General features: G+C 37.8%; 1 protein-coding gene across 16 annotated transcripts in view; it reads left to right on the forward strand.

Annotated features, from left to right (window-relative positions):
• The window catches only part of LOC138749768 (D-glucuronyl C5-epimerase-like), a 75,313-nt gene that overhangs the window by 36,934 nt on the left and 13,712 nt on the right, over positions 1-24,667 (forward strand). For 9 of the 16 annotated variants that reach the window (XM_069911597.1, XM_069911595.1, XM_069911594.1 and 6 more), the window contains 4 exons: positions 5,485-5,589; positions 9,832-10,454; positions 17,771-18,016; positions 19,285-22,057. In XM_069911597.1, the coding sequence (XP_069767698.1) occupies positions 5,570-5,589; positions 9,832-10,454; positions 17,771-18,016; positions 19,285-20,309 (1,914 nt within the window). In that variant the 5' untranslated portion in view covers positions 5,485-5,569 and the 3' untranslated portion in view covers positions 20,310-22,057. Of the gene's footprint in view, positions 1-5,484; positions 5,590-6,874; positions 7,127-9,831; positions 10,455-17,770; positions 18,017-19,284; positions 22,058-24,667 lie in introns of those variants that run through there. The other 7 variants (XM_069911602.1, XM_069911600.1, XM_069911601.1 and 4 more) reach the window with 3 other exon arrangements.

A 24,667-nucleotide genomic window follows, 5' to 3' on the forward strand; every position in this document is an offset into this window, starting at 1 on the left:
CTTCAGGCAACTCTATAAAATTCGAACCAACCTCTTGAAATGTATTTGTGTTACCTGAATCTGTATGAGGTTGCTATCAGAAAAATGCTGGCTTTTGAATTTATAATGTAGGTTTTGGCATTTCATATCTCCAGATGTTCAGCAACTTGATATTTGGATGCCGCGTGATTTTAAAAAAAAGGCATGTTATGTTTAAACCCAGGAATTCCTCCTTTGTTACGCTGCTAAGCAAATGCAGATTGCAGTCCATAAGGGAAATGTGTAGAAATGAGAACAAAAGGCACCAAGTGAACCTAATTTTCTCTATTTATACTGCCTGACCAATTGGATATCCCCAGCGTTTTTTTTTAATTCTTATTTTGGGTTTCTAGAATTTGTCTTATCTGAGCAAGATAAGAATGCAAGAATTCCCAGTCAGACAACAATTGAATTGTCAGTCAACAACAATTTCATTACGTAAGATTCTTGAAAGGGATTTGACTTTACTTTCCAACCAAGGACAAGTGTGAAGCAAAGTCATTGGTCTGAAATGTTTCAAGGAAATTAAAATGGAAAAAATAGGAATACCCTATCATTCATTAAATGGCTGATCTTTTACCTTGGTGTTTTAATTACCATGATAACCTAGTATTTGTAATGTAATTATTCTAAAATTTAACAATCTTGAAGTTTTATATTTGGTGACTTGAGCCTCCCTGCTCCTCTTGACTAGAGAATTCCAAAAATGTACTTAGGTCTGAAATGTCCTCTCCTCACTTATTTTTGAATGATTAATAAAAAAATATTCTTGGTTTTCTCCTGATTGGCCCTGGTACTTTGTTTTGGACTCCTCTCTTGTTGCAGATAACCTAGCTAGGGTAAAGAGCATCCTTGTGTCGACCAATTTAGAAGTTTTGGTATGTTTCAATAAGGTCATTTGTCATTCTTTTTAAACCCTCAGTTTGTTTTGGGGCCTGGTGAATATTTTCACTCCACAGTGACTCCCACTCCTCCAATCCTAAGCATCAATGTGGTATGTCTTTGAGCTTAATTATCCATCTTTGGTTAGGGAAACCAGCCCTATATCCATCATTTCAATGGGTATGATCTCCCTGGATCTTGTGTTCCATCCCCTTTCAATAAAGAGAATTATATAACTTGCTTCCTAATGTTTCATTAGATCTGCATGTTAGTTTTCAGGGATGTCTGAGCACCAACATGTTTCCAATTTTATCTTATTTTTAAGATTGAAATTATGCTTTCTATATTATGCCAAAGCAGATGATGACACATTTTGTAGATTCCTTCCCCACCCCTCACCCCACCTTCCCCTCCCATTTGCTTGCCCTGTTTGCCTTTTGGAGCTCCTCTGCATCCTCCCCCTTCATCAGTGAACCGGGATGCATCACATGTGGTCTGCTCACTTAAAAACATTGCTATGAATTGTGAATAGCTATGACTCCAATCAGTCCCTATGGCATTTCCGTAGTTAAATCTCCCAATTTGAAAGTGATGCAATTCTCAATTTTCCTTCAATCTCAGATGTTTAATTTTGGATGTACCTTTAATGAGGGCTATCTGCAAGTCTAAATACATAACATCCTCAAATTCCTTGTCTATTCTGCCACCTGAAAGACTTTTTTTAAAAATTGTGACACACTATACTTTCTCTGCCCAGTCATATTATTTTCTCTTCACAAATTATTATTTGCTCTATCTCCAGCTTTTTGTGTTTTTTAATGGCAGATTTCGACTGCCTGTTGTGTTTTTTTTTGTGGGGGAAAATGTTGCTGAATATAACCCTGAGACTTAATTGGCACCCATACGAATGATTCTTGGAAGGTAAACTTTGTAACAATTGACAAGGCAGCAAATTGTTGGGCAAATCTATTTTTGAAATAAAAATTAAAACTGTACATGTCACATACGCATGGATTTGATTTCTACTGATATGTGGACCAGTTTTATGCTTATGTAATTTGACTAGGATCTTAAAAATCTGAGACTCAATACTGAATTGCACAAACTATATTTGGTATGAAATATTTAATTATCTTCCTGATTTATCTCCATCTTAATTAAAAAATTACTTAGCCCAATGGAAAATTTAATTGTAATAATAGAGAAAAAAAAATGGCTTATCTTGACATGGTAGCAAATAATTATTAGTAATTTTGTGCAACAAGTGCTATACATTTTGTTTTCATTTCCCTATTAAATATTTTATAATATTAAAGAACACATCTGGAATTTTCATCTTTAAATGCATTTTCTAGCTAAGAATACTTCTGCATCCAATTTTCTCACACTTTAAAAAATGTTGCTCCAAGGTCTTAATTTCGAGGCTGCATTTTCCTTCATTAGTTTCTTAAAGCTCAAATGTATTCTCTATCACCTAACAAGACTTTTAAGAATAAAGTATTGAGACCTTTGCTTCATAACTGTAGTCAGGAAAAAAAACAAAATTGAATGTACAGTGTCATTACACTTGCACCAGTGTATTTACAGTCTCATAATCACACTTTTTTTCCAATAAATAAAATTCCTAATAAGCAATGCACTTCTTAGTTGGTATGGACTATTTGTGTATTTTATGAGATCTGATCTATCAAAACCAATGGACGTGTTTGACAATTTTTAAGTTTAACATAATTACAATTTGGAAATCTGACATCAAGGCAAAATTAAATTATGGTGAGTTGATGGTTAGAAATAAAGGGTAGGTAAAATACAGGCCATCTTAGCTGTTTAATTTCTGGTTGCTTTGCCAATAGGTGCACACCACAGATGTGTACCATTTTCTTGTTTATTTTCATTGTGTGATGACATTGTTTAATGGGCTTAATGTATCGTATATGTTGAACGTTGAGTGGGTGGGGAGGGGGGGTGGGGAGGGGGGGGGATGGGAGAAAATGATACTGTATATTCAAGAGTTAAATGTTTGTGTATTTTGATCAATATGGTTCATAGTGTGAAAAATAAATTTTTTTAAAAATATTTGAATTTCTGAGTTTTTTGTTATAATCTTGACATTGCTACATGTTTGGATATTGTTTAGCTCTGTGCATGAGTACTGGGTGTAATCTTAAAAGCTACATTTGATGTGTAGTGTCAATTAATTTGGAATGAAGCTCAAAAAACGCTATTGAAAAGTGAGCTGTGTTGATAAAGTGTCATTTTCTGTCGGCTATGTGCCAGCAAACTTCCAGAATAATGATCACTCAACTCTGTTTAAGAAAATGTTATTGCCCACTTGTCAGCAGCTGCCGCAGTTTGAAGTTATTATTTGTGCCATTAACAAAGATTTTAATAACCATACCCATCTGGTAATTAGTTAGATTTATTGGACCAGACCTTAAAAGGACTTGTAATTATGACAGCAATTTTCAGAAGCTATTCGTTGTTTGAATGATGTGCCAAGTAACTTGCTGTGGGAAGCAAACTAAATCCCATGAAATTGATTTGCTGCTGGAGTTCTTATTTGTTAGTAAAAAGCCATTACATTTTGATTCTGCATCCTTTGAACCTCAAACATAGCAACTATTCATAGAATTGAACTGGTTCACAAACCAATATAGGAAGAAAAGTCACAAGGCATCAGCGTGTATGCACAAAGGAAGCAGTTTGATTGACCAACGCCTTGATTGAGCTGACGGGAAGTGAAGTTAACTCTTTGTATGATGTTTTAGTCTTAAGTCAAATCCATTATTTAATTTTTAACTTCAGATTCATGTTCTTGACTATATTATAGAACTGACCAAGTGGTGTTATTTTTATATTAGTTTCTACAACATTGGTATAATTCAATCAAAATACCAATTGCTCGAGCTTCATTGTATCAAGTCACCCTGCTCTTATGGTAAAGACAAGATTGTGTTTCTCCAGGACCACAGAGCATATTGACATAAATATAAGTTATGATAGAAATTAAACACATAAATATTAAGATGTATATTGTAAGAGTCCCCAGTACCAAGATACTCTATGCACATATGTTCTGGGAATTCAGGAGTCTGATGGCCTGGGGGCAAAAAACTCATGCCCAATCTGGACATATGGGCCCTAGTGCTGCAGTACCTCCTACCAGATGGCAGAAAGGTGAACAGTTTACATAAGGTGTGTGTGGAATCCTTCACAATGCTTTTTGCCTTTTGTCTGCATCAAGTGTAGATGACCCTCATGGTAGGAAGAAAGCACCCCCCCCCCCCATGATCTTTTCTGCTGACTTCACTATCCTCTAAAGGTCTTGCGGTCCGAGGAGGTACAGCTACCAAACCAGGTGGTGATGCATTTGCACAGGATGATCTCAGTGCATCTTCTGCAGAATGTAATGAAGATGAGGGGGGGGGGGGGGGGTCCTGGGAAAACTTCTCATCCCAACTAATGGGTGGTCCCAACAAAGACAGGGTATTGGCCAACATGCCAAACCCATCGTCTTTGGAAGTCCATCCCGGAATCAAGAACTGCTCAGGGCTCACCTCTTTTTTTCGGCGAAACATTTCGAGACCAACCCTGCTCTCTGCGCCAGTTGTCTTGGGTAAACTTGTACCTCTCACTTTGTTTGTTTTAGATTGGTCACAGTGTTTGAGCTACCGAAAGAAAATAGACACACACTGAGAGCAGTTCAGTTATACAAATGTTTATTACGAATTCAAAAGCTGATTTCAAACTACAATATGCAAGCCCTTCCCAACTATACTTATCAACACCTGGACTGGTCCCAACTGCCGAAGCGAGGCAATGACTGCACACTTGTAGTAGGTTGTCAGGGCGCCGGTAGCAGCTTCTCCACCTCCCCCGACCGGGACGTTGGCTGGACTCTAAAAGTTCTTCTTGCTGAGAGATGTTGCCACCTCTCGGAGAGTCTCCAACTTCAGCAGCGGGACCGTGGCTTGTATTACCCAAGCACCTATTCCCAGCACAGCAAGAAAGATGAGCGAACAAGCTAGCATGTTAGGCTTCTATCAAATAACATAATTTTCAGCTTATCACTTTGAATACAATGGTTTATTTTGCATCAAAGCTAGGCCTCTGACAGTCTGTGACCAAAGCAAGCAGGAAGATTAAATGTTCTTGTTACACAGATGTCCTTTCTTCAGATAACTGCATCTCTGGCCCCTCGGTGGAATTTATCTTATGTCTGCCAATTCTAAAAAAACAAGCAGGTTCTCAGCCTTGTAGAAGCAAAGGCTGCAAGAGTAACAAAAAACAGTTTAAATCTTCCATTACAGGGGGAATGAACTTTCCTCAGCCTTTGCAGGAAGTAGAAGTGCTGCTGGGCTTTCTTAGCTATGGAGCAAGTGTTAAGGGACCAGGTGAGATTCTCTGCGAAGTGCATTCCAAGGAATTGATACTCTTGATGTCCTCAATGGTGGAGGTGTTAGTGGTCAACAGAGTGAGGCCCACTTTTTTTTAAACATTCAGATACAGGTTGTTGGCTCTGTACCAGTCTGTTAGTGACTGCACCTCATCTCTGTATGCTGACTTGTCATTCTTATTAATCAGGGCCACCACAGTCGTGTCATCAACAAGCGATGATGTGTTTGAGCTACACAGTCGTGGATCAACAGAGTCAACACAGTGTCATCCTATGATGTCCTGTCACGGGTGGTCAGTGGCACATTTGTGAAACCCTATTGCTGAATGTTTCTTGGCATAGAATATCATGTTGTCTATTTGATGTTTGTATTTGGTGTGATCTGATCTAACTAGAACACTCACGTTTTCAAATTGAGTGTTTGGATTGAAGTTCTCTAAGACCGGGCACAAGGTAGCAGTGGGCAGAGTGCTCTTGATATTTTAAGTTTATTTTTGATGATCTGATCATTATTGGTATAAGTAGAAGTTATTGATCATTTGAATACCTTTTGAGAAGATGGTGGTGGCTGGATAAGGTATTCTCATGATGGAATTCGGGGGCAAGTTCCAGGATTTACAGATGACCATGATCGACAAAAATGGCAATATAATTCAAATTAGTATGTTGTGTTTCTTGGAGGCCTCTGAGGAATGACGTTCCCATAACCTTGTCATTGTCTTTCCTAGTGGTTTGTGTCAGCCATTTTCAACCTTTATTTGGCTATGCCCCCTTGGACTCTGCTCAAAGTTTACAAGCCCCCTTCCCTGTGAAGTAGTCATGATTCATTAGTTTCTTCTGTACTTCTCTCCTACCAACTACATAAGAAAGCAAAAAAATATTTTATGATTTCTCTCTGTTTCCATCGCCCCCCCCCCCCCCCCCACCCCTTAATTGTGCTATGGCTCCTCTTATGAATGGCTGGTTTAGGGTATTGATTTGGGAGGAGGCTAGGTTCATAACTGCAGCTACTGAGATCATGGTGAAGGGAATCAATATTTTAAAGTGGCTGATGGTGTGCCAATCAAGCAGTCTTTATTCTGGATGGTGTTGAAAATTGTTGGACTTGGACTCCTCTAGACAAATGGAAAATATTTCCATCACACTTCTTACTTTTGCATTGTATATCCTGGAAAGGCTTTGGGATATCAGCAAGTGAGTTACTCAGCGGGATACCCAGCTTTGAGCCTGCAGTGGCTATGTTATTTATATGACTGGTCTGGTTGAGTTGAGTTTCAGATCTACTTTAATAGTAAAGCATTGAATGTCGCGCATGGGTGGATTGACTCTGTCTTCAGGAGGGAGTTGGTCATGGGGGCTTTTGCGCATCACTGTTACCTGACAGCGCATACCTTAATGTGGTCTTGGACGAGCTGTATGCAGGAATATACTGCTTTGTATTCTGAGCCAGTTCCAATGGAATTGATTGATGTGCAATCCTCAGCAAACATCCACATTTCTGATGGAAGAAAGGTATTGATGAAGGAGGTTAGACCATGGACATTTTCTTGACCCCTTGTAGTGATGTCCTGGAACTCAGATGATTAAACTCTCACAATCACCATTGTGTGTCTTTGTGAGGTATGGCATCAACCCTTCGTATTTTCCTCTTGATGCCCATTGACTTTAATTTTATCAGTGCTCCTTGATGCCATTGAAAAACACATGCTGTCTTGATGTCAAGGGCAATCATTCTCACTTAGATTCTGAAATTCAGCTTTGCCAAATATTAAGACCAAGGCAGTGAAATGTTCTGCTGGTGGAAATCTACATTGGGCATTAAGTAAACGGGTAAGGAAATATTATTTTGTTAGGTACTTCTGGTGATTTTTTTTTTCCCTTCACAGATCTGCCCAGGTAGAGAGATTAGAACAATAATTAGCTTTTTTTTGAAGAGAACCCACTTGGGCAATTTTCCACATTGTCAAGTAGATGGCACCATTGTAACTGAACTGTAGCACTTTGGCCAGAGAAATAACTGACTGCACAGGTCTTCAGCCCTGTAGCTGAGATGTTGTCTCATTACTCTTGGTGCATCTAATGTTCTCAGCTGTTTCACTCCATGTAGCATCAAGAATGCATTTGACTAATGACGGGCTTCGGGGATGGTGGGGAAGTTAGGAACATAGATTATTTCATCACCACTTCTGGCTGACTGTGGTTTGAGTGCTACAGTCTCCTCATCTTAGTCCGTGTCATTGTTCAGGATGGAGATATGACTTCCTCCTCTTGGCTGTCTACTTGTCCACCTCTTCATGAATAGATGTGGTAAGACTGGAGAGTCTTTCTTATCTATTGATTGATTAGTTCTGTCTATTGATGTTTTACATTCAGAGAGCCCCATTTGCAATTTCAATAAACTGACATCATGAGACATGGTGAATGCCCTATTGAGCTAGGTTTTTTATGGCAATTCCATAGCTGTCACGAAAACGAATCAGTTTTTCTAGCATATTCCAGATGATCTCCTAATTTAAATGTCTTAGCTGCTGTGTGGGATTCGAACATGTTGCATCATTGTTGGAATTTAACAGCTGCATCACCAGCTATAAAGTTACCCCATTTTTCTGTTTTCTGTATTTTCTCAAAATAATTAAAAAAAAACCCAATTGCATTGAGAGAATACAAGGTGATGACTTGTCAAGCTGTTAAGGGATTACACTTGACTGGATTCAAATTCCAAAAGGTTTGAAGCAATCTAAATGGATAATTCATCTTTTTAAATTATTGATTAATATAATAAGAGATTTGGTCCAAAGAAAGTTATCTTAAGTTTATTCATTTTTTCCTTATTTAATGAATATTGATTGTTTACTGTTCTTTCACAAACCTTGGCTATCAAATGTTTGAATCTTGGCAATGTGGCCAGCTAATTGAATTTAGATGACTTGGCCAAGTCCCATTCTGTCATTGCCCATCAATAACAGAAGAGATATTGAGGGGAATCTGACTGTTTTTCTTGGAAAATAGCAATGTGTCATTCGACTAAACATCAAATATTGACACATTATCAATGCATGAATTTGCAACTCTGTTATGGTAGATTGACACTGGTGACTGATAACCAATACTGCATAGTGTTCAAGTGTGAAATAACATTTTCATGGGTTTTTGGTAAGAAATATGATTGGAAATGTATTGATGGCATCCAGGCAAAGATGTATGTTCAGATGTAGATACACTCTAATTGCCTTGATGAAAAAAATTACTACCGTATATACATGTGTAATAGTTGATCCAGTGTAAAAGTCAACTTTTTTTTTACCCCCAAATCCTTGTATTCCATTGTAAAAATGACCCTTCTGTTTTTGGCCCTGATCACCTGCCCATCCAAGCTCCTGACCCCCAACTGCCTGTCTGCCCATCCAAACTCCCGACACCTTGAATGACACAGGTACTTACTGCAGTCAAAAGTAGTACCTATGTCAAAGTTGACCACCCCCCAACCCTCCAATTTGACCTGAAAAATTGTTCCCCAAAAACTCGACTATTACATGAGTAATGGATATATACGGTAGTTGAAATTTCAATCAGGGAGGATTTGGACAAGGTGTTTATCATTGAATGTTCAGTTTTGAATTTGAGTTGGTCATGCAGAACACAGACACCAGGTCAAGGCTGACCATCGATGCATCCCATTTTGCCCTCTTGCATACCCATCAATTCTTCCGCCTTTGATTTTCCCAGCCATCCACCTACACCATGACAATTTACAGTTGCCAACAAGCCCCACCAATTAGCAGGTCATTGCTATGGGATAAGAACTGCAGCACTGAGGTGAAAAACTCTGTGGTGACAAAGGGTCTGCATATGGCACCAAAGTTTCAAATCAATCCCAGATGTCCAGAGCTGAAGATGCCTAGAATTCAGAGCCAGAGTGGATGATCATAGCTTTTACTAATTTTTGGCGTAGTGAAATGTATCTCCGCATTAGCTACTCCATGTGGACTTGTTCCACAGTACTCCACAATTCTTAGATTGCTCAGTGGATCTTTTGCTTGTGTTTCCTTTCTACGTTGGAACTATTTTCTATTCCAATGGTGCACAAACTTCATGCTAAACTACTCTAGGAGGAGGAGGCTGTCGCCTCTCACATCTGCCCTACTATTTAATATAATCATGACCAGTCTGCCCCAGGCCTCATTTCCTTTTCTGTACATTTTTGCAAACTAACATTGTTGTTTAATCAAGTTTAACAGCGTTGAAATCTCAATGGTTATTTTTAAACTGTAAATGCACAAAAGTGCTAGAGAAGCTCACCAGGTTCCACAGTATCCATTAGGAGGCAAAGATAAAATGACTAACATTTTGGGCCTGAGCCTTTTGTCAAGGAATGATGAAGGGCTCAGGCTTGAAACATTGGTTATGCGTCTTTGCCTTCTCTGGACGCTGCAGGACCTGCTGAGCTCCTCTAGCATTTTTGTGCAGTTACTACAATCATAGCATCTGCAGACTTTTTGTTTCACTTATTTTTAAACTTTGTTTTAAACATGCAGGTATGATGTGAATATGCGTTGCTTGGCAGCTCGAGTTAACTACAAGACCTTGATTATCATCTGCGCTCTGTTTACCCTGGTCACTGTACTTTTGTGGAACAAATGCTTGAGCGATAAAGCAATTCAATTTCCAAGACCACTTGGCCACCTGGAGAACCTGGTTGGAAAAGGAGCTTTGGAAAAGAGAGAAATTGACTCTGACGACGATAACTATCTGGCTAGCCTTTTAAGGGGGGGGGAGCCTCCAGCAAAGCAGCCATCTGCAGATGTATCCCATCAGGAACAGCAGAGGGCTCCTCCTGTTGCCAGTATTCTAAACAATGCCAATAAACTGATGGGTGTTAAATATGAAGAGCTGGATTGTTTAATAAATGATGACTACACAATAAAAGGTAGACAGGAAGGCAATGAAGTTTATCTGCCCTTCAGCTGGATTGAAAAATATTTTGAGGTTTATGGAAAGATTGCCCAGTATGACGGTTATGATCGATTTGAGTTTTCCCACAGTTATTCAAAAGTGTACACTCAACGGGGCACTTACCAGCCAGATGGGGTATTCATGTCATTTGAAGGCTACAATGTGGAAGTCCGAGACCGTGTGAAATGCATCAGTGGTATTGAAGGTAGGTCTAATTTTTCTTCATCCCCAATCCACTGCAAATAGTAATTTAAAGTACAGTAACTTTGGTCATGTTCAATGTGCTTACAAATGTAGAGATTTTTGTATATTAATTAGACTGTCATCAAATTCACTATTTCCTGCAGATCACCAACATGATAGTCCAACAGATTTAATGTGACTTTTTGTAGCATGCAATCTGAAATTGACTCTAATCTTTTGAATAATTTTTTATAGTTTTTATTTGCAATGTGGTAGAAACCATCGAGATCTGTGCTGCCCAATTAACCTACAACCCCATATGTTTTGGAGGGTGGGAAGAAACCAGAGCACCCAGAGAAAATCAATCCAGACGCAGGAGAACATACAGTGCCTGATTCGATCCTGGGTCATTGGCGCTGTAATAGCATTTTGCTAACCGTGCTGCCTTGTATTCTGACTGCATGTTGCATTCTAAAGTGCCTTAGCTTTTACATTTAAATATTTTCTATGTGGAAGCATATTTTAAACAAATAATGGGCATGGGCTTTTTGTGTGTGTGTAGAACCCCATAAACTTTATGTGGCATGCTTTTTATAGTTCTTTTAAGCATCTTTTAAAAATTATAATATATTCTAATTGGCAATTTAATACATTCATTGTGATACCAGAATATAAAATCAGGTTATATTTGAATAAATTGTGTATGTTTTATTTCCTAACTGTACAGAATCACTTGAGATTAAGAGATTGATTTTATCTGATTAAGGATGGTTGAAATATTTTGAACATTTCGTGGTTCATGTCAAAGGATTTATGTTTCCAAAATTTATTTCCTAACCTCATGGTATCCTACGATGCTTTGCATCTTATTTTTAGTGCCAATAGATACTTTCAGGAAACAAATCGTAGAAACTAATTTTTGCAACCTTTGCAACGATACCTGTATATTCTAAGAATGCTATGCAGCATATTCTGACACTTTACATTTTGATAAAATTTAGAACTTGATTTGAAAGCTAACATTCATTTTCCTGTTGGATTGGATAAAGTTCTTCAAGCATGAAATTCTCCAACGAGATATTTACTCTTGGACTATTCAAATGTTATAAAGAAATTGTCTGACGGGAAGGAAATGAATTTTCCATACCATCTGAATTTTGTGGCAGTTCCTTTTTGTGTGCTTGTTGGTGAATCAAATTATCTGGCTTGCTGCCTCAAACAATCCTGATCTTAACTTCCCTTCTTCTCTTTTTTAAGTCCTTGTTATCAAAAAGCCATACAGAAATAAGCTATTGAGACACCACATTCATACTGACCATTGTACTTGCCTACTCTAGTCTCATTTACTTGCATTTGGTCCATAGCCTTTGTACCTTTTGTGGTTTAAGTTCTTGTTTAGATGCTGTTTAAATATTATGAGAGTATCTGCATTCTAAGTTTGTGCTAGTTAGGTTTGTGATCTCCAGCATTCTACCCAAATAACCACTTATTCTTGTGTGAGATTTGCATTGCAACCTTTTAGGTTAAGTTTTAGGACCCTTTGCTGACGCCTTCTCGTCATCTCCTTGCATGTCCTTTCAGGAAAGTTTCTAGATACTTAGAATGCTGGACTAACTATAATAGCTGTTATTTCCAACCCATTTGAGATTAATCAAAAGGTCTGATCAAAGGTGGATCCTCGCACAGTTCGGTTCAGAATAAATATTATTGTTGGAGATTATATCTGTCATTGTGTTCAAGTTTTCCATTTGTGCATAAATTCTACTTCCTTAATAAATCATTTGAATACTTCAAAAATAATTAGAATCCAAGTAGCTCTTTACTGAAAATCTTGACTAAGTTTAATCTTGCCCAAATGCTGGTTGGTTATGTTTGTCTATGTTGCTCAATTGGAAGGCAAAAAGATCTATTTCTTCTTTTAGTGAGAAGTGGTTGATTAGAACAGCTGGCCAGAGTCATTTATTATCTGTACATCGCCAGGGATGTAAAAGGTCCAGGTGTACCATTTCACTGGAGCAACAGATAAGTCTCTACCTTACCTCTTCACTTGCATGGATTAAAATTGGGGCTTTAATCTGAGATCCAGATGAATTTCTAGTTAACTCATAAGGGCTCCATTTCCATCCTGGTGCAGGAATGCCAGATCGCCTCTTTTACACAGTCAGAATTCCAGCGCTGTTACTTCGCCTACTGCTGGAAAGAAAGCCAGGACTGGAATGACTCCACCATTCTGTGCTGATGCTCTTTAGACAATAGTGTAAAAAAGCCGCAAATATCCCGGAAAGAAGTGGCTCTGTAAAAAGCATGTATGAAGGAACTTGGGGGAAATGAAACTCCGTGAGGTCTGGCTCAGTATATTGCATGTAAAGTAACATTGGTCCACAGTAATGATTGTTTCATTTAGAAATAGTCTTTGGTGCCAAGTAAAAAAAGCCTTTTTGAGGCATATTTTACTGAAATGGCATCCATTTCATAAGCAAAATGTATGATTGTCGTTTGTGCTGAATGTATCTTGGCAAGTCTAATTAAAGAAGCCTCTCACCAATGGTGTTGGAAAAACATCAGGTAAATCTTTTAGATAACATGGACCAATTAGTGTTACAGGAAAGCAAATGATAAAGGTTTAGTAGAACAAGGTGTACAGTTATAAAATAGCTTGCACAGGGGAGGACTGAGTGAAAGATGGGTATAAAGATTAGAAAAGTGTCAGGTGAACAGGATTGAATGTTGCCACAAAGCAATAAATTTTGTGACATGTTCATGACAATAAATTCAGATTTTGAGGATCAGTATTCCTATAAAGACCTGGCAGCAATTATAATGTCCTCTTCTCAGCTGTAATTTTTGCGTACACTTCAGATCTGTCAGCATTTGTAAGAAAGGTGTACATCAAAGTGAGGCACAGTCTTTTGTTCAACTTCAATTCCTACTTTTATGTGGCTTCAAAGAAATAGCTATTTTATTTTTCTGTTACAGCTTCTCTGCATGTAGTTAAATAATTACATTGGAAGGAGTCGTAATCATCAAAACCACTGGTTGAGCTAATCAGTTTTATCTCGTTCAAAGTCTTTTTTAATCCTTCCATCAGCAATTTTTTTCTATTATTGTTTTAACTTTTCATGTGCAACCTCGAAATTTAACTCCAAAAGCATTTGTCAAAGAAGAAAGGTCATGCAAGAAAGGTCATGCAAGAAAGGTCATGCATGCCTTTCACTGCTCTTACAGTAGGACTTTAATTGGCAAGAGAGAGCTTACAACCAGCAATGTCATGTTGGTTCAAGCACTCTCAGGATTGAGTTGTATAACACCAACTCAGCTCTATAATAATGACAGCTTTTCTTTCCAAGTTAATTTGTTCTATATGATTGTTGATTTCTGTATTAATGCCTGCAGAACAATTTGGAGTGCAGCGTTTTGAAATTTGCTGTAAAAGAAAAAAAAAGGTCTGCATTCATGATTCCAGAGAACTTTTCTCTTTGTTTTGCACAACCTCATTTTGCATGAACTCAGAAGAATTTGTTGTAGTGAACATATCACGAAATGCGTTGTTTTGCGGCAGCTTCACAGTGCAAACGTTTATATAAAACATTACAAAATAAATAAATTGAAATAGTGCAAGGAAAAGATAAAGTAAGCTAGTGCCTATGGTTCATTAGAAATCTGATGGCAGTGAGGAAGAAGCTGTCCTTTAGACTCCTCTACCTTTTACCTGATGGTAGCAGAGTGAAGGGCATGGCCTGAGTCCTGAAGGATAGGGGCTTTTTAAGACACCGCCTCACGTAGATGGCCTTGATGGAGTGAAGACTGGTGCCTGTGATATCAGAAGATGAGTTAATAACTCTGGAGTTTTTTCTTGTCCTGAATGTTGGCATCTCCATACCAGACAGTGATGTTACCAGCCAGAATGCTCTCCACGGTACACATGTCACTACAGAAATACAAGTTCTTTATAACCCAGGTAATTACTTGCATCAGTTAAACTGTTGTAAATTGAGTTCAATGCTTGGGATTTTGGTCCGTCAAGGGCAGTTTTGGGGTATCCTTGTTCTATCAAGAAACTGGCCCTTTAACAGAATCTTTAGGGAAATAAGGAGAAGAACCCAGTAGATAATATATTAAGCAAAGCTGGAGACTGGCAAGTTGTGTCCCTTCACACTTGTTCATAATTTCAACCAGCTCAAATAAGACTGTTTAATGTTGATTATGCTTCCTCAATAGTTGTACACAACTGATGTAGTTAAACTTCCAACTGCACTAATATTTTTATTGTCCCAAATGTCGTCTTCTACATTTTTATTTGAATTTGCTTTTGCCCTCTCGTTATTTGCCAGCAGTGGGTTTTTAAACCATCCTGTATATAACCAGATATTAGCTTGAATCAACTGACACAATTCATTCATTTATAAAGACATACAGCATGGAACAGGCCCTTCAGCCCAACTCAACATGCCAGTGATGTTGGCTTTCTGACCTCGTCCCATTCGCCTGCATTGAGCCCATATTCTTCCAAATCTTTCCTTTCCATCTCTCTGTCCAAATATCTTTTGAATTTTGTAATTGTACCCACTTCTCGAGTTCCCTCAGGAAGCTCATTTCCAGATGGAAAAAGTTCTCATTGGGAGATTTAACCCTTTTAACTCCATATCCCTGTTTTCAGGGGCTACAAAAAAAATCACAAATACTCAGGGTCCCTGTTTTCCGGGACTGGTTTTATACCCAACCACTAGCTGGTTCGTACTGGTGTTTGAAATGTAGTTTGCCCATGGACCCAGTCCGGAGAATATATTATGAAAGATTAAAAATGGCCAGAATCCAAAGGGTTTGACCCTCTTAAATCTCTCTCCTTCACCTTAAACCTATGCCCATTAGGTCAAGAATCATTTATCCTGGGGGAAAAAGACTGAGCATTTGCTTTATCCATTCCCCTTGTGACTATGTGTATGTTTATAATGTTTGTGATTTTAAATTGGAACTCTAAAGGATAACACCGGATGTTTAAGGAGGTGTTGCACTTTTTGTTTTGCAAGTGTTCTCTAAGATTTGTGCCTCAGATTATTTCTTTTCTCTTAAAGTTAAATTGCTGCTCTGGGAAAATACTTGCATCTACATCAATGTTCTCCTGAAAATAGCAGATGAAAATGTATAATTATGTAAAATGTACTGCAGTAAGAGGATTTGCACATTATCATCTTGAGAAGGCAAGATGAGATTTTCTTTCTCCTGCATTGCAAAGTTAACCAAGCAAGTTCTTGATGTCTGGAGGCTTCCGAATGTGCTCCTTCCTGCCAAGTTGAATGACGTGCAGGTTCATTTGTCAGTTGTGCATTCAGAGTTCTATCCTATTTGAAGATAATGACTGCATTGATCATGAAAAGAGTTTTATTTCTTCTTTTCACTGCACTGAGTAACTTACCTTGAGATGTCTTGCAGATAAATAGCAGTGGAATCATGTAACTTTAAAGTTGAAACATTTTACTGCACAATTCTGTGCTAAAAGGCAAAGTTCTGCAAATGGCTAAAGAACTTCAGTTGGGTTAATTGATGCAACAGACTTCTCTCTTCTAGTTAATCTTTCAAAATATTCTTAATTTTATTTTCTAAAGAAATCAAGTTAAACTTGACCACTGATTCTTTTGAAAATTTCCAATTATTGTTAAAAAAGGAAAGTTTGTTTGCACGATGCTTAGTTGCATTCCAGCCACATTTTGAAAACAGCAACTATTCACAAGACTTTTATCATAGGTTTTCATGAATTTGAGTAGCTTATTCCTTAATGCCCAAAGGGCACTGATTTTATTGTCAATTAATACTTTTTAATTGTTGATACCTCATTGGTGTTTTGGGAATTGATCAGAGTTCCTAATGCCTTCAACTTTGAATTATGTATCATTTTCCCCAAAATGCTCAGGATTTTTAAAATCATTTTTAGCACCAAAGTCCATAATATAATTAATATTGAAAGCAACAAACTGGGATTGTAGATCAAAAATCTACATAGATGCACTTTTTTCCCCTCGTCAAAATGTCCCGATTTTAGTTATATTGGAAAATTGCCTTGCTTAGATTGCAATCTGGATGGTTTGTTCACATTTCTACTTTGATCTGGAAGTAGAACATAACGAAAATGGATTCCTTCATCTCTACCTCCTTTCCAGTCATGTACCATAGCATTCAGTCATTTAATCCTGAACTGGTCAAAACATTTATCCACCCTTGGCTCATTTTGTGTCCCACCCACCATCTGCCTGTCTGACATTTGCTGCTGTTCCCAATTCCAACCCTCTGTCATCTTTCATCTCTCCTTAATTCACCAATCTTCTACTGGCCCTGTCCCACCCTCTCCTCTTTTATATTGGCCATTTTCCTTCTCTAAAATCAGTTTTGATTTAGGTTTCAGCTCAAAACAGCGACAATTACTTGCACATGACCCCCCCCCCCCCACCACCTCACCCATCACACACCAAAACCATCCCATACTGAAAAGTCAGAATATTTTGCATTGACCTTATAGGTCATTAGCTTTGAAATGTTTCAGGATATCTTGTGGTTGAGGAAATTATGTACAGAAATTCAGTTTTCATTTAAAGTGTTTTACTAAATTCTCCAGGACACCCATTGTATAATCTGAAAACGTGATTTAAAGAACAGTAGAGCGCCTGGTATCCGGGACATTTGGGGATTGGTAGATGCCAGATAAGTGAATTATCCGGTTGCTTGAGATTGTATATTGCATGATTGGTGAATCAACGGCAAGGAATACCAAATTTAAACATCCTTTTTTTAGCTACTTATTTTGCTTTTTTTTGCCAGTTGCTTGAAGCTGTCATTTGATTGAATCCCAGATAATGGGTTTTACTGTATATTGTAATATATAACAATAAAGTAAGCTGTATTGAGATTCATTTGTAATCGGAATTCTTGTAGGAAATCACACATTGACATACTTTTCATACAAGTAGAGGTATTAATGTTCTTTGTGATCATATTAGTAAAATATGGATCAAACTTTTCATTACAAGTGAAATAGGAACAGTGCAAGGATATGCCTTGTGCATCTGATTCCACCAAAAGACTAAAATGGGTCACAAAACCACCATATTTAACTTGCTCAACTTCTAATTGGCACCAATAATGGGGAGAAATTGCATTTATTTGGATTTTATTAGATTTAATTTAATGTTGATGTGCTTTTAATGTTTGTGTAAATAAAATGCATTCTTTAAAAACTTTATGTAGAATTGATTTGCATTTTTTTTGACGTCTATTTCAGAGAGCAATTGTTTAACATTCTTAGGTCATTTTAAATATTAACCCTAATCATCCTTTCCTTTCCTTTAGGTGTTCCTTTGTCCACTCAGTGGGGACCACAGGGCTATTTCTACCCTATTCAGATAGCACAATATGGGCTAAGTCACTACAGTAAAAACCTCACTGAGAAGCCTCCGCACGCTGAAGTGTATGAAGTCACAGAGAAAAGGGACAAAAGCACAAAGCAAAATGACTGGATAGTACCAAAAGATTGTACCATTTCAACAGTCTTTGACAAAACAAGGTCCAGCAATGTAAACCAATTCTCTACCCCAGGTATTTTGCCTTACTTGAACAATATTTGTTAAAATGAATGTCTTCTACTAAGGAAAATCGTTACAGATTTTCTGCTAAGTTGCTGACAAATACTGCAAAGGTCCCAATTTTTGACATTGTAGAGATGGAAGACTTGCTGCTACAAAGTTTGTAATGTGTTCTCAATCCTTCTCATAGTTAAACTTGTTAATCCATTCATTTCAATGTTCTACATGACTTTTTAAAAAAATAAATAAAAGGTCAAGACCAATATCCGTTTTCAGAGCTGAAAAACATTTGCAATTTTAAAATAAATCCTGGTTCTGTGTTACAATTTTGCTATTCTTTGTGCAATAAAGGTTGATTTTTAGAATCTATTGAAAGGCCATATCAAAAGTTACTTCCATGGTGCAAAACCATAGATTGAGGTTGATCACAGGGAGTTGTTTTGAAATTGGATTTTTATGGTCCAGTTTTTGAAGCAATCTCTGTCTAAATTTGTATTAAAAAATTAATCCTCGTCAAGTAAAGTCATCTTTCTTTATCGTTCGTACCATGCTTGCAAGATAGCATTTCTCCAGGCCCACAGAGTATATTTACATAAATATGTTAGAATAGAAGTTGAGGACATTAGTAAAATATTAAGAAGTATACAGGAACAGTTCTCGATACCCTATCCACTTATGTTCTTGGAATTCGGGAGTCTGATAGCTTGAGGGAAAAATTGTTGCCCATTCTAGGTGTAAGGGCCTGAGTGCTGCAGATGGCAGAAAGAAGAACAGTTTACGTGAGAGGTGTGTGGAGTCCTTCACAATGTTAATTACCTTTCGCCTGCATCGAGTGATGTATATGGCCTTCATGGTAGGAAGAGAGACCCTCTGCAGGGTCTTGTGGTCCAAGGAGGCACAGCTTCCAAATCAGGTGGTGATTATGCAGTTGGCACAAGATTCTCTCAATGCATCCTCCGTAGAATGTAGAGAGGATGGAGGGTGGGGGGAAGATTTTGTAAAATTGTGCTGCAAATTAGAGAAAGTCTTGTAAACAGAGCTGGGAGATTAAAATTAAGCCTCCCTGCCACCTGTTTCAACTTTGGTGATGTGCAATATTTCATCTATTTAAAGTAATGTAGGTTGCAACAGCAATTGCATCTACTGAGTTTGTTTTGTGGAGGAGGGGGTGATTGGAAGATTCGGTGGTATTAACATGGTTTACAAATCTAATTTTACCTGCCAGTTTGTAAAACTGAAGTGTTACACAAACATTTCAGCCTGAAACTTTATTCTTTGCAGAATCTTCAGAAGGAGTTTCGCTGATGCTTGGAAATACAAAAGATTTCATTATTTCATTTGAGATTAAGTTCTTAACAAATGGGAGTGTTTCAGTGGTACTGGAGACAACTGAAAGAAACCAGCTGTTTACAATTCACTATGTCACAAATACTCAACTTATAGCCTTCAAAGACAAAGACATTTACTATGGCATAGGTCCACGGACTAGCTGGAGTACTCTCACGAGAGATCTGATAACAGACTTGAAGAAAGGAGTCGGCTTGTCCAACACCAAGGCTGTAAAACAGACTAAAATAATGCCCAAGAAGGTCATAAAGCTGGTTGTCAAAGGGAAAGGCTTCATTAGCAGTGTCACAATTGTAAGCACTGCACACATGTCTGCCTTCTTTGCTGCCAGTGACTGGTTGGTAAGAAATCAGGATGAAAAAGGTGGCTGGCCAATTAAGGTGACCCGCAAACTAGGTGAGGGTTTTAGATCTTTGGAGCCTGGCTGGTATTCAGCCATGGCGCAGGGTCAAGCCATGTCGACGCTTGTGAGGGCCTATCTGCTTACAAAGGAACAGGTATACCTTAATTCAGCTTTACGAGCAGTCGTGCCCTTTACTCTCAAGTCGGAGGAACATGGGGTAAAAGCTGTGTTTATGAATAAATATGATTGGTATGAAGAATATCCAACTATTCCCAGCTCTTTCGTTCTGAATGGCTTCATATACTCTCTACTAGGTCTATATGATCTGAAAGAAACGGCAGGCGAGAAACTAGGACAAGAAGCTAAGAAGCTGTATGATCGAGGCATAGAATCTTTAAAAGCCATGCTTCCATTGTTTGACACTGGCTCAGGTACAATCTATGATCTCCGCCATTTCATGCTAGGTACAGCTCCAAACTTGGCCCGCTGGGACTATCACACGACCCACATCAACCAGCTACAGCTGCTCAGCACAGTCGACGATGCACCCATCTTCAAGGAATTTGTTAAAAGGTGGAAGTCTTATTTAAAGGGAGGGAGAGCTAAGCACAACTAGAGCTGAAAGCCAATTATTATCTTGTGAATCAATCAAACGAGAAAGCTCCTTAAACATTTTTCTAAGCGTACAAACAGTACATTTTGTATCCCTGCCACCCTCTTAATGGCACACTTTTAAGAGTGTAGCACTCGAACTCTATTTTAAGGAAAAAAAAATCAAATGGTTGCAAAGCAATATCTCCGACTAAGCATTGTTCTGGTTGTGGGGGAGTATAACACTGTCTTTCATTGAATTTTCAAATCCTTGAGGTGATTCATCTCACTACCACCTTCAAGTTTCTCCCTGATAATAGAATCATGTGAATGGCACTTGCTGATTTTCATTTTAAGCTCTCTCCTTCAATTCTGCTTCATTATTTTTGTTTCTTTGTTTTTTTTTGTTTATGCAACCTCTTGATCATTTTAGATCATGTACCTTTTCAATAATAAAATGAGCAAGTTTACTTTTTATTTTATAAAAGAATGTCAGCATTTATTTGGTGTTCCTCATATGGCAGCAGTCTTGATCTCTGAATTCAGGACTTTGTGTCCTTGAGTCTCCAGAATCCAACTACAGTAAAACTCCTGTTATCTGGAATTCAAGCAATTGACAGCCTCAAGCATCTGGGGGAAAAAAAGGTTAAAAAAAAGAGTTTAAAATTGGTGTTCGCCAATCTATGCAGCATGCCATCTCAAGCAACCAGAAAATTCACTTATCTGGCTTCTACCAATCCTGGATAGGTGCCAAATACCAGGGGTTTTACTATAATTTGTTGATTTCTCTGTGTCAAGAAATGTTGAACATTGTGATTGACCCCTAAGGTGGTTTATGGGCATGTTGTTATTTTCTGTTTTGGGATGAGACTTCTTTAAAAAAAAATTTAGGAAGTAGCACGAAAATTCATTCATTAGGTTCACCTGTATATCGCATAGAATATTTTTTCATTGTATGTTTTTAAAAAGTCATTTGAAGCTTGTTGCTCATTTAGCTTTTGATGCACATGGCAAAGCACAATGGGGAAAAATGATTAAAATTTAACTGCACAAATATAGTAATATATAAGATTTGTGGATTCTGTAATAACAGTGCAAGGGATGGGATTGGTTTCCAATGGAATCGTTCTGTTCCAAATGGTGCCATTTTCACCCTTTTGCCTTGCCGCTATTTTTATCCCACTCCTTTCGTTCATGAACAAAACTGTTTCAATTTGTGGCCAGTTCTGCATAGCATCCCAAGATGAGGGTTCATCATAATATCTGTCTAATTTTGCTTATTGTCTGATTTTTTTTCCCCCCAAAAGAAAATTGGATTGCAATTTGTTCCTGTAATTTGAGTTTCCATCCCACCCTTCGATAATAGTTGTAAATATTATGGGAATCTTTGCTCACTGCTGTGTTGATTTAATGAGTAGAAACTTGTTTGCTCGCTGTAATGTGATTATTCCCTTGGTTCAAAGCCAAAAACAAATCCATCAGAGTTAGGTGGAGTATGAACATTACAACCTTTCACTTGGTTCAGTGAATGACTATGGATCTAAAATGGTAACTGTCTATTTTCATACGTGCTGGCTGGCTTTTTTTGTATGTTTAATTTACTGTGGTTGCACTTCAGACTTGCATATTTGTTCTATTTTGATTTTCGTTTCAAATCCTGAATTGATTGACTATCAAACAATTTGAGACAAAGAGCGGTTTAAGCTATACTGTTACTGTAGAATTAAAGTGTGCATTCAACAATAAAATCACCAGCCCAGAAATGGATTTGAATGCTGAACTCATTTGAATGATATTTTCAAAATTACTTTGGTTGCCAGAGTGTTCAAAAGTTTGGATTTTTTTTTGGTGTTTATCATCTATTTTCTTTCTCAAATTGATCCAAAACAGTTACTGGGGAATGAGAGGCATCTCAGATATTTACCACATTGGTTCTAAATATGTGGCTTGGTGACTTTTTAAATCTAATTTTAAATATTTGTTTTCTATATATGGACCAAATTAATGTTTGACATGAAGCATTGATGTATAGATTGAGTCAATAAAACATACCACCACAGCACAGGAACAAATTCCTTCAGCCCATCATGTCTGTACTGAACACTATGCCCAAATTAAACCAAAACTCTGCTCCCTGCACACGAAGTCTCTCCCCCCTATACCCTGTAGATGTGTGTGTCTATCAAGAAGCCTCTGAAATGCTCCTTCTGTATCTGTTTCCATTACTGCCCCTGGCAGCATGTTCCAGACACCACTCTATAAGTAAAAGCTTGCCCTGCACATCTCCTTTAAATCCCAACCCCACTCTCACTTCAAATACTTATCGTTTAGTTTTTGACAGTTTTACCCTGGGGCGGGGGGGGGGGGGGGGGGGGGGAGAAGATTCTGACGGTTCATCCCATCAATCTTTCATGATTTTAATAAACTTCTAACAGGTTGCACTCCAGAACAAATAATGTCAGTTTACCCAACCACTCCCTGTAGCTCATTTCCTTTCATCCAGGCAGCATCCTGATAAATTGCTTCTGAAACCTTTCTCTCCCCCCATTCCTTTGCCAACATGTCTGTCCATGGTTTCATAGAAGATAGGAGCAGGAGTAGGTCATTCGACCCTTCGAGCCTGCTCCGCCATGCACTGCCAGGCTGAGACCACCTGAAGGAACAACAATGTCCTTGGTGAATACAGATGCAAAGTACTCATTTGGTGCTACACTCACTTTCTCCGACTCCTTTGTCTTTTATTATTTATATCTTTTAGTTTCTCCTCAAATGTTGTTAATTCTACTTTTTTAACTACAAAGGAGCAGATGTTGTAAAATCTGATATTACTATTCCGGTGCAATTAACTAAGTAAATGATCATCCAAATTCATGAATCAATTTTAAATTCTGCCTGGTTAACAATGGGGTTATGAGAAAATTGAACACTCTTTTCCCATTCCTCTCCTTCCCACCTGCCCCCCCCCCCCCCCCCCGTTATTTTTTTTTCTCTCTGTTCCTGCTTGTTAAACCTTGTGTCTAAGTTAGGGACTGGCCAACAAATAAATAGAGCATCTGTCTGCAATATTCACTGCTTTGTTCCAATTATTCAAAAGGATAAAAGCATAGAAGATTATGATCCGATGGTTTGTATTTTTACTCAAAAGTTGATATTTATTTGATTTGACAAACTAATGAGGTGTCCATTTTGGCAGTTAGATGGAGGTAAAATATTAATGGGAAATATTTCCCATTTATTTGTTATCCAGCCCTTTTTCTTTGTAAAAATTTAAAAAAATCTATAGGCAATTTTGTTTTTTCTTTCTCTCTTTCTACTCACCCCCTTAAGAATGTCATAATTTGGTTCTCTTTTGCAAGCCATTTGGTAATGCTTTTATATTTAAAAAAAAATATTGTCCTGTATTTCTTCACATTGTGGGATTCTGTTTATAGCTCAAAATCCACTTCTCTTCAGAGCTTGTGAATACCAAAGCATGAAAATAAATCTTTACACATGGGCAGGTTTTTAAACTTGTGATTTTACTTATTTTTCTGGTCATTGGATGCATTAGAATGCAAGTTGCAGGTGGGTTATATAGATGTCGTACGAGTGCAGTAGTAAATGTGCTGATGTTTCCCTGTCTGGACAATGTGCAAGGTTTTAGATGCTGCTATATTCATTCACCCTGTATTTTTGATCATTTTGACTTGTATTTTTACGTGTGGATTTGAACCATATGTTGGATATGCAATAACTTGTTTACTAAACACTGTTGCCTGTTGACAGGGTGAGGACAGTGGAGAGCTGTACCAATTTGCATTTGTTAAGCACAATGTGCACACGGTTGTACAGCATTGCTATTTTGTACACGGCAAAAATTCATAATTTTTCAAATAAAGTGACTATATGCTACATTTATATAAAAAAAAGATATAATCAATCTTTGCTGTGCTGAGTATCTTTGCTTACTGGAATTGTACAATAAAACTTTTTCTCAAAAAGGGGCTTCCTAGTTCTGTTTGTTAATTTACTATTACATAATGCTGTTAACTTGGAGATGAGCTGTTTTGTTGAGTCCTGTTGATTTCTAAACATCTCAGCCAGTTTCCACGTCACCACCACGTCACAGAGTCGTAGACTCATACAATACAGAGAAGCGGGCACATGTCCATGCCATTGACACTAATCCCATTTGGCCTGTCTCCTTCATCTCAATTGATTTGATGTTTCAGTAATTCCCTATGCGTAGTAGGATAGGATGTAAAATACCTCAAACTGACATTCATTTCATTTGTTCTAAGCAAGTGGAGCATTATGAATGTTTTTGAGTTCACTGTGATTAAAATGGCACATAAATTTAATTTGCCCTTTTCTGCCAAAATGTAGCCTTGTCAAATGCTTTTC

The sequence above is a fragment of the Narcine bancroftii genome, chromosome 14 (genome assembly GCF_036971445.1).
Source record: "Narcine bancroftii isolate sNarBan1 chromosome 14, sNarBan1.hap1, whole genome shotgun sequence".
Lineage (NCBI taxonomy): Eukaryota > Metazoa > Chordata > Chondrichthyes > Torpediniformes > Narcinidae > Narcine > Narcine bancroftii.